The following is an 11,191-nucleotide window of genomic DNA, read 5'->3' as shown; positions in this document are numbered from 1 at the left end:
AAGTGAGCTGCATGGTATTGGAGAGAATGTACAGGAAAAAAAAAAAAAAAGTTCAATTTCTTTGTTTTATTGCTAAAGTTAACCCCACCAACTTGCTTGAACAATGTCAATAGCTGCAAGGCACACCAAGAGTGTCTTTTCCCATACAAAGTCTTTAAAAGCTGTTGAGAAGATAATGAAGATATGTGTCTGCAGGGAAGGGCAATGTCAGTTTGATAACAAATTTGTAAAAAAGAGGATCAAGGGATCAAGTATAGCCATAAAAGGGTATTGTTAATACATCCTCATAAACTGTGTAGTTGCTGTTGCAAATTACTGTACAGGATGCAGTACAAGTGGATATAAGGTACATTTGCATACAAGGGTAGGACATATGTTATTTAATTTTTTAGCTTTGTTCTTTTCTGTAATCAAGTTTAGTTTATTTACAACAGGTTTAAAATGCCTGTCACAGCAACTGAGCTGTGGGCACATGGAAATATCTCCACTCAAATAGTTTGTGTACAGATGTTTGAGCCTGAAGAAACTTGCCATGTGTTTTTGTAGCTAAGGAAGTGAGTAATCAGTGAAACTAGTATGGGTGGTATAGGAAAATCATGCACATGGGCTTGGCACAGTTGTGTGCTTGCTACATTCCATGGGATATTTCATAATGGAAACCCAATTGCTCCACTAACATAGGATACCTACATATCAGGCATACATTGTGAAGCACCCAGTCACAGGACCACAATCTGCCCTTACACATTAGTCCAGTAAATCTCGAATTAACAAGAAAAGGACAAAGGGAATACTCCAGATGTTTAAAGCAAAGAATATGCTGTTTTGTCTTAGTCTTGATGTGTTCATTGCTTAATTGCAATTTTTATCACTTAAAGGGCCTTTATCACTTACAGGGCCAAAAGTGTAACTAGACAAGATGGTAATGAAGTCAGCAGAACTGTAGCAGTATGCTTGGCCTCGGGTCTTGTTAACAGGTCAAACATATTAAACCATGTGTCCCCATGAGTTGTTTTTGCTGGTCAGATTCTTCTTTTCAATTAGCTTGTTTCAAAGGCCTCTCTTTTTGTTTTATGTGATATAGACAGAACAGAGCAATGAATGATCTGCCAAGAAATAGAAATAAACAGATGCCACCACACTAAATGATGTTTCATCTTTAATGTTTGTTGTTGTTGTTTTTCTAAAAATTAAAATACCTGCTTTAAATCCATGTACACATAGATTGTGCGTGTCACATTTTAGACTGGATGTCTTCAATACATGTAGATTTTTGAGTTACCATTTCTGCATTTCTTTTGAAAGATGAAGGGCCAGTAATGCTAATCTGAATGCACCTCAGGCTATGCTGGGACAACTTTTGGCAACTGATGGTCAGCTCCACAGCCTCTCTTGTCTCTCAGAGTATTTGTGCCATACTCCAGCCACACAAATAGGATTACTGGAGAGTTTATGAACAGGTAGGATACAGAAATTAGGAAAAAGGGTAGAAGTGAGATTCTACTCCGCAAAATGAGAATGTGATTTACTACCGTCTCTTTGGTTGTGACTTTTCAAAAACATACATGAAAAGAAATATACATATATGAATGTTGACACAAAACATCATTTATGTTGTATGTGGTGGTAAAGAAAGGGTAGTTTAAACAGAACAACACCAAATTGTAAGTTTCTACAGCTGCAGATCTTGTAGCCTATCTTTCCATTAGTCCTACTGTTTTCAAAGTAAGAAGCTTTAAAATATGAGCCCTGAGGAAATCCTTTAACTATAGAGCAATTTTCAACTAAAGTCAACTTTGAAACAAGTGAAATGCAGAAAGCCCTGAAAGACCAGTCAAAGGTACTGTGAACAAGTTTTAACTCTAAAGAGTCCTGTGAATTTGTGTCTTTCATACCAATGTGTAGCTAGCTCTATTAACTAATTCAATGTCATTTTAATTTCAAAAATCTTAGTGGCTTGACAAGATAAGTTGTCTTTTGGTGACATTTGACCAGATCTTGTGCTAATAGGTCAGCTTCTGGGTTGAAACTATATGAGGGATATTAAGTCTTGGGATGTCTCAAGGACTAACATGTTGATTCATTGCTGCTAATAATATGCAAGTTCAGTTCTGTTTCTTTATTACTTTATAAATTTAGTACCTTAGAATGTAAGCATCACCTCGGGGAGATCTATAATTGAAGTACCTGATGGATGTGTGCACACTGGCAAGGAGAGCAAGGAGAAATTATAATAACAACCTGATGTGGATAGAGTGATGTGCAATTGTGTACTTATTAAACAGAGGATTAGACACATCTGCAAGGAACCCATTATAGAAAGTAATTGAATAGGGCAACCCTGCATTAAAACAAAACCAAAAAGGCAGGGCTTTTTTTTTTTTTTTTTTTTTTTAAGTGAAGGATAATCTATTTTTTTTTCTAACAATTTTAAGTTTATCTGAGATGTAAAGAAATAAAAAATAAATAATATAAAGAATTCTTGGAATGTTGGTTATATCAATTACTTTTAAACAACCTTGAGGCTTTTCCACCCATAACATAACCTGGATCATTTCTGAGTGACTGGAACAAGCTGAAAAGAAAGCTCCTGTCTCCCCTGTCAGCCTTCAATTTGTAACACAGAGGTGTGATGGAGTTCAGGCAGGCTGGAGGAATTTTTACAAGGACTGCAGAGGTCCTTATACAAGAAAATACACTTTAAAGTTATGTTACCATTTCTATGTGGTCTCCTACATAGGCAACGTTTTCTGTTGGAAGAAGTTTCTGGTGCCCAACTTCAGTGGAGCTCTCCTGACACAATCAAAAGTGACTGGCAGGGAAGAAGACTGAAGGCTCGGGGTCTCCCTTGCACCATCCACCAGCTGCTGCCCATTCCAAATCTAACTAATTAGTTGTGCCTAGAACTTTCACCCAGTTAATGTCAATAGCTGGTTAACTTCTGCTTTCAAGTACCTGTGTCCTGCTTTCAAGTACCTGTGTAGAGACAGTTAAACATCATTTTGATGCATAGGAAGCAGTTGATGATATCACTAAAGTTCTGGCTTGCAGAAGTGCTCCAAATAGGGCAAAGGGTGTGATTATGCTGGGTACTGTGCCTTTCTCTGGAGACAGACTGCCTGTCCCCACCACCTTATAATCATATACAGTGATGAGCATACTCAGAAGGCTGTCTGGAGCCCAAAGCTTAGGAAATACATTTCTTTCAGCTTTGCAATGCAGTCTTGTTATTTTCCCACATATAATCTATAGCATAAAGATTAGCATTCAGAGTGTGAAAAGCTGCTAAGTGTAAAACTATCAGACATCCCCTCATTCCTAGAATCAATGAGTAGCTCTTAATGGTATGAAAATGAGCATCTTGTTTGTCTCTGTATTATCCAGAATAGGTGCCTATTCAGAGACTAAAGTAAAATAATTAACTGCATTTGATTATCACTGAGTTGCTGATTGCACATATCTCTCTGAAGTCAAGTTTCTTCAAAAACTGGAAAGATACTGTGTGCTGGCTCTATGTGTATTCCAAGTTTGACATTTAAAACCAGCATGTCAAAAGCTGATCTTCCCTGACAGTTGTTTTCTCCCACAGTCAACTGCAGCATTGACACAATGCATAGAAAAATGTCAGGAAAGCATTTCCTAAAACACTCAGATCTGTGAGAGCAAGTATGGAGTACTGCATCTTGTGATTGCAGGTTTAGGGAAGAGTGTTAAGTGTGTATAATATGCATATAGCTGACAGTGTGCGGTTAAATGACATGGAAATCAATGACATAATGTGTGAGTGTTAGTTTTCTGTAGTCAAACTACCAGAGATCTTTAAGAAGGGGGCACCACTGCTTTTCACCTTCACTGTAGTATCTCTACCACCATGTTACATGCCCGTCTCAATTTATATATTTCTTCTTTTATAACAAGGTTGTTTATCACCAGAGTTCTTTGCTCCACAAGGTATCATAAAAACAAAAGCAAAACAAAAACAAAAGAAGGCAAGGCAAGGCAAGGCAAGGCAAGGAAAAAAAAAACATCTTTCTAAGACTGGGTGTTCCTTAAGTTTTAGCTCAATGTTAGACAGTTCTCTGCAGTTTTTATCAGGTAGTAGATGAAACGTGCTTTTAAATAATGAGAAGTTAACATTTCAAATCTTCCTACCCTTTCAATCGTAAATTGAATCAAGCAACAATAGCTGTGCAATTTCAATATTTTTGTTGCTTTAAAACTTTCTCTATTCTGTTTGAGGCATTTTTTTTAGAATAATACTATCAAAATAATATTGTGACTGTGCTTTCTGAATCCACTTATACCTGTTAACTGGTTTTGCTGAGGTATGCTTATAACCAGTTATTGACCTGAGTCCAGTTACAGAGTAGTAGCTACAATCACTTGCAAGTTCCACTTGTGCAAGCCACACACTGCACTGTAATCTTCTTTTCCTATTTCTTCTGAACACGTTCAGTTTAGACAGTGCTGCCCTTCGACCTTCAACACTTCCTTTCCTGAGGTCATTTCTCAGGTGGTGTCAATGACCAGGCCTAAGCACAGCATCCAGCCGTGCTTCCTTCCTACTGGAAGGAAAACCCAGTATGTGAGGGAGGAGGCAGTAGCAGCTGGCAGACACCCAGACAGACGGACACAGCAGCAGAAGTGCCAGGCCAGCAGTAGCACAGTGTGTGCTCTGCTGTCCAGAAACAGCCAAGCTCAGCCACAAATCTTGGTGATTCTCTTGCTACCGCAGAGCAGGTGATATAAAAAACATTTTCTTGTTAACTGTACTTGTAATCCTCATTCTGATTTTAAGTAAGAAGAAGAAACATTTGCCCTTGAGCTGCATTAGTATTTGACTTGTTTTAGACTGCCTTCCTAAATGTTTTCCTCTCATTTCAAACACTATTTATGCCCTTTCCTTATAATTGCTGTGATGTCACAAACACTGGGCCTTCCACTTTGGAGACACATTCATTTTACTGTCCTGCATCAGATCCTGGTCTGTCCCACCTCAGAATATTTCTGGTCTGTGTATAAAGCCTTAAATACACTTATCTTTCAAGCCCCTCCGCATACAGTAGTATCAATCGCAGTTTATCCATCCTGCAGCAAGGAATGCAATTTGTTTCCGAATTGCTTTTTCTGTAGGCTACCCACTGGAACACTGTGATTAAACCTTCATTCACTTCTAGGGAAAGAAATGTTCTACCCCAGTCCAAGTGGTATGGTAGGAGGGAGAGGTTCCTGCCAGCTCAGGGTCTGGTGACATGTAATATCACTGACTGGACTCTGCAATGCCAGCAGAGTAGTATGGAATTTCTGACATGTCTCTCATATGTGGCACAGAGGCAGGCAGAACTGCTGTCAAGTCCCTTTCCATCTCATTTTTCTCCACGAGGACAAAGTTGCATGGAACTAAACAAAAGGGCTATTCACAATTAATGTTGCTTCCCCCTTGCCCTACAGATAACAAAGTGCATCTAAATGGCTTCTACTCTGACCTCAGCAAACTAACGATGAAAAGAAGGAGACTGTGGGATTATTCGTTTCAGCTTCCCTGGATGATGGATGGAGAGATATTCAGTGCCACTTTGGTGCCATCTGGGAACATGACACCAGATTCTAGCATGACCCTGGAACAGAAAACAACCTTTGCCTTTGTGATTTTATTATTTATTTTCTTGGGAATCCTCATTGTTCGCTGCTTCCGAATTCTCCTTGACCCCTACCGGAGTATGCCAACCTCAACCTGGGCTGATGGACTTGATGGAGTGGAGAAAGGCCAGTTTGATTATGCTCTTGCTTAGAGACTGAGAATTGTTAAGGCTTATTTAGCGCACTGATAAAAAAAAAAAAAAAAAATCACGAATGTATCTTATTTTGGTTATGCTTTACATTTTATCAAATATTGTAGGAGTTACAATATGCACATATGGACACTTTTTTTAAAATATAAAATCAAGTAAATTTTTTTACAGTAGTTTAGTGAATTTTCCCATAGGAAAAAGAGACAGGTTGTATTAGCAGAATGGTGCTTCAAAATGCATTGGAACAATATATAGTACATGTGATCTCGTATAATTTGATAAGAAACACTACAGCAAATGTTTGGTTTTGTTTGTTTGTTTGTTTCTGGGATATGCTTTTTATCATTAACCAGATTCTGTGGAGGAAAGTGCCTTATAAATGTGGTAAGAATGTCTTTTTATGATCTGTACATAGTAAATAAATTTCTCAAGCCCCACAAGTCTCATTTTTTAATCCCATGATCTAAGGACAAGTGAGTAAATTTCCTGTTCTGTAAGATAAGTATGAAGGCTCTAGAAAATTTCAGGAGAAAAAATGCCTCAATTTTTTTTCTGAGGTTTAATGCTCTTTCTTAGCATTAAACAGTGATTAAGCTACTTAATACTAACAAATCACTGACTGTAATCTTTGTTGTGAACAAAATATGTAATGGCTTTGGCCTAACTTTGTCTTTTTTTGCCAAAACTGATTTCTACTAAGATAAGTTTTTACATTGTTCTTACAACAGCTTATGCAAACAAATCTCAGTCTTGCATGAATTTCAGACTGTGTATTTCAAGCATTCAGTCAGTCTGTTTATTTGGTGTGCAGGTCACATTGCATTGTTCCTGTTTCCTAATTGGATGACTTAAATATCAGCAGTAAGAATCAATGAAAAACCATCACCCCCTTCATAGAGAAGTATCTCTGAAAGTGCTTGTACAATGAAAAAGTATTCCTAGGAGTTAATGTAAATAAAAACGTATCTGCATGATCAATTGAGGGAAAGAAACATTTAAAAGATGGCATTAAATTCAGTAGAATGACTTACAGTCTAAGTGGATGTTTGCAAGCACAGTTTAGCAGTACTGAAATACCATAGTGGAAATAACATCTGATGCACTGCCAGGAAGTAAAGGCCACACTCCTGAACACACAAGAACCGTGAAAACAGTCCTGGTGCTACCTGGTTTGTGAAATGTCTCATGGAATGGGAAAGGGAGACAGCATGCTGCCTGTTTTAAGAAAAAGCCTTAGATCCAGCTATTTTGCACTCAGTATAACAATGACAGGCAGTTGGGAAGTATTCCCTTTGTGCTTTGGCTTGCAGCCTGTAAATGGAGGAGCAAAGCCAGCCCCGTAGCTGGTACAGCTGGGGCTGTGCTGACTCACCCGTGCTGAGGCCCTGACTCTCACTGTGGCACTTGGAGCTATTTATTTCCTTTTGCTGCTTGTCCTGTCCATCGGTTAAAGGTTGTAGCTATTTGTGGAAGAGGCAGTGGGACGGAGGGTGGCTCATCACTGTGGCTATCACAGTTCACAGGAAGGCAGTGAGAGCTCCCAGCTCAGCTCCATGATGAGAAATAAAGGAACAGGGCTACAACCTGTTACTGCTGGCATACAAGCACAGCTCTGCTTCTCTGTGTCACGGGGGCAGTAACCTTTGAGACAGAATAGGCAGAAGGGACAGTATTTTCCAAAAGTCATGAGGTACTACTGGCTTTTGCTACTTCTTGACCTGTACAAGGGCACCTCGATCAAAGCTAACACGAATTTCCAGACTATTAACCAAAGGTAATGACAGGGTGACATACAAAAAATGTTGCTGTTGTTGCATCAATACTGCCTAAAGCAACTTGTTGTCAATATTTATGAAGCTGCATTAACAGCATTTCTACCTCTGGTCTAGGATTTCTCTTCTTTATCAGGGTCTGTTTGTTTGAAGACACTACAAATTTGATTTTATTTTAAAAGAAGACAACTTTTCTTTATAATTACACCGAGAGAGGGAGGTAATGTCTTCAACTGAAAAAAGAAAGTAGACCGGTGTTCAAGTGAGGCAATTTGATTCTTGTGTGGAGCTTGGAAGTCGCTTGCTGAGGACTATTCTGGGGACTGAGCTTGCCAGCATCTCTGGTATGTTTGGAAGCATTCCAAGGAGATATTTTTGTAAACCACTGGGATAAGTCAGTCTGTTAAGGGGAATTTAATACTGCTGGGCAGTCACTTTAAGTCAATCTATCTGTGGATGTAGCTAAATTCACTACGGCAAAAAGAGGAAATTCACACCAGTTCCCATACCACAGTAGAGGATTTTTCCTTAGCTCTCTCAAAGTCCAGCAGAAGTTTTCTGAAGACATGCTGGCAGCTTGATTTCGTGATATTCACTTTTACTTTCCCTGGAGAAACTGGACCAGACTTTGAATGGAAATAGTACTATTCCAGTCCACAAAGCAGTCTCTGGCACATTGCTGTGCCTCATAAGAATAAGTGTTCACTGTGGAATGACCTGAAATATTAATGAGACTGGAAAGAGAGGATCTGTGTGCTAATGCAGCTGTGCTCAGGCTGCTATGCAGTTCTGCATCACTCTGGTTTAAACTCTCACTTATTACATTGGTTTCTGTAGAAAATCCTGTGCAATCTTTAAAAACTGTTCTTGAAATTACTATTTCTTGATGTTAGTGAAACAAAAATACTCATGCACTGTGGACAAAGAAGTAGTATGTGTAAATTTTTGTAAATATCACATTCATGTTAGTTTGTTTGGCAAACAATCTAACTGCGAGAAGTTTAAGTCAAAGGCTACTGCAGAGAAAGAAAGCCAAATAAGGACAGAGAGAAGACGCATGGTAGGCATGAGGGAATAAAGCTGTTGTACTCAAGTCAAGATTTTAAGACTTTTATATCTCAGTTATGACCCTGAAAGCAAAGTACTGGCCCAAACAGTGAAGTGAAATGGGAGTCTGTTCTCTGCAATGTGTGGGGTGTATGTGTGTGAGAACTGCTTTGATGATATTTCTCCACTGCACTCAGAAGTTTGGATGCAACTGGTGTTTAGCTAGCTATGACATGAGCTAGTTTTAAAGTACTCACAGTGTGCTCTGCAGGAGCCATGCAGCTGTGTATGTTCTCACATGCTGGACCTGCATAGAAATGTGTCTGCTAATGCCATGCAACTAGCAGGATCTGAGCTCTCCTTCAAAGGTAGGTGAAGTTGTGTGACCAGCAGGTTGAGGAGTGATTCTCTCCCTCTCCTCCATTCTTGTCAGACCACACCTGGAGCACTGTGTTCAGCTCTGGGGCCTGGACATAGACCAGTTGGAGTGAGTCCAGAGGAGGGCTATGAAGATGATCAGAGGGCTGGAGCACCTCTCCTATGAAGACAGGCTGAGAGAGCTGGGCTTTTTCAGGTGGAGAAGGATCCGGGTAGACTTTATAGTGGCCTTCCAGTGCCTAAAGGGGGCCTACAGGAAAGCTCTTTACAACGGAATGTAGTGATTGAACAAGGAATAATTGTTTTAAACTAAAAGAGGGTAGATTTAGATTAAGACAAAATTCTTTACTATGAGTGTGGTGAGGTACTGGCACAGGTTGCCCAGAGAACCTGTGAATACCCCATAATTGGCTGTATGGGGCTTTGAACATCCTAACTCAGTGGAAGGTGTCTCTGGCTTGGAAAGGGAATTAAAACAAGATGATCTTTAAGGTCCCTTTCAAACCAAATCATTCTACAGATTTATGATTCTGGTTTGGGATCCAGAAGTACAGCTGTGCTAGCAGAGAGAGAAAAAGAACCATTAAACAACGGATGTAGTTGGCAGCAAGGCAGACTTCTCCCTCACCAGAGATGGACTTTATAGAAAATAATTTGATGTTAATAAGAAAAAATGTATAAAAACGACTTGTCTTATTTTCTCTTTGCTCTGCTTGTTTTGTATTCTGAAGAGATACATAAAGCTTGATTTTGAAAAATAAAATGAAATAAACTAAAAATTCTGAGAATTTTAGCTTAATCATCTTTTACCACCCATGTATCCAGAAGAAAGGCTTATGGGTACTAAATGGGTCTGGACCTGTGAGCTTGATGGAATTGTTACATAGGGATTTTGCAGGTTGGAGATCTATACAGAAGTACTAGAACTACACATATGAGCAGTGATTTCACTGGACATTTTCAAGAGGTCTAGCTTGGGAGATGTAAGCTCTGTTATGATCTGTAGACCATTTGCTAGGAATGTATACTCAGTTAGTTTGGTGCAAAGATCAACAAATTTGTCAGCCCATGTCAGTGACCACCAAGAAGCAGCCCAAGGACTGCAGGAAAGAATCCAAAAACCTTTGATCTACAACATGACTGGCTGTGTGGCCATGACCAAAAATTTCTTCAATACAAAAATCTCTCTCCCTTTTTTTTTTTTTTTTTTTTTTTCATCCTGGCTTATTGAAATATGCTTAGTCTGTAAATACCAGCAAATGTCTACTGTTACTGTTACATCTTTCATGAAAACAAACCTATTTCTTTCCTACACTTCACATCCTATTTTCAGTGCTTCTGGATTTCTACAGAATTTCAGAACTACTTTCTTCAGCAAAGTTTTGGATTTTATTTTTTTATTTTTAAAATATAAATTTGATGTCATTCCTGCAGCATTGATAACTGTGGCTGCCATGGCTCCTGCTTTTGTGTCAGTGTCATGATGCAAGCAGCTGACAATTCATTGCAATTTTTCTTTTTCCTCTTTTGGCACACAGACTAATCAATCCCCATCATGCCTTCAGAGGTCTGCATTGTTATCTCCATGGTCTAGCAGGAACAGAAGGGAGTGAAAGGTTAAGGGCTTTTCAAGGCAGATACAAAGAACACTTATCATCAGTGCTAAGACAGGATCTGTGAAGCATAGGCTTCTTGCCCATGCTGAAGTCACTATGCCATAGACAACAAGGTAGTAGAAAATGCATCTGTTTTATATAGTGGGAAAGCTACTGGTGCTGTAACTTCTCTCAGCACGTTACTTAGGCTAGTGCAAGAACTCCAAGAGAGTTGTGGGATTTGGTGCAGCATAGTCCTGGCACCTTGATAACCAGTATCTGAACTAGCCTATACTTTCATGTTATGGATTTTATTTTCATTGAGTTTCTCCACTTTTGGTAGATTGGTTTAAAAATCTTGCCTAGTCTCTTTAAATCAGCATTATATGTTTAAATTTGGAGAAGTGATATTGAGAATTAAATGTTAACATCCAAGCAAAGAAATGCTTTGCATAAAATAAAATAAAATAAAATAAAATAAAATAAAATAAAATAAAATAAATCCAGATTTTTTAGTATCTATTCCACATAGACAAAAAATGACAAAGGCTGGAGTGGGAACATTGTGTCTTAGAGTATGTTTATTTGTCCGCAGTTTGAGACATCA

The 11,191-nt window shown here is 38.8% G+C and overlaps 1 protein-coding gene across 1 annotated transcript; it reads left to right on the top strand.

Moving 5' to 3' along the window:
• The first annotated feature begins 5,031 nt into the window (after positions 1-5,031).
• CTXN3 (cortexin 3) lies at positions 5,032-6,164 on the top strand. The gene has a single exon (XM_021272369.4). It carries the CDS (start codon positions 5,310-5,312, stop codon positions 5,790-5,792), a length of 483 nt encoding a protein of 160 aa, XP_021128044.3. The 5' UTR covers positions 5,032-5,309; the 3' UTR covers positions 5,793-6,164.
• The last annotated feature ends 5,027 nt before the right edge of the window (positions 6,165-11,191 follow it).

Source organism: Anas platyrhynchos, chromosome Z, assembly GCF_047663525.1.
Source record: "Anas platyrhynchos isolate ZD024472 breed Pekin duck chromosome Z, IASCAAS_PekinDuck_T2T, whole genome shotgun sequence".
Lineage (NCBI taxonomy): Eukaryota > Metazoa > Chordata > Aves > Anseriformes > Anatidae > Anas > Anas platyrhynchos.
This window is presented reverse-complemented; position numbering and strand designations above follow the sequence as displayed.

Bases quoted from the DNA above. Each gene is read 5' to 3' on its own strand.
- CTXN3 (XM_021272369.4), top strand. From the start codon at position 5,310: ATGTCTCTCATATGTGGCACAGAGGCAGGCAGAACTGCTGTCAAGTCC.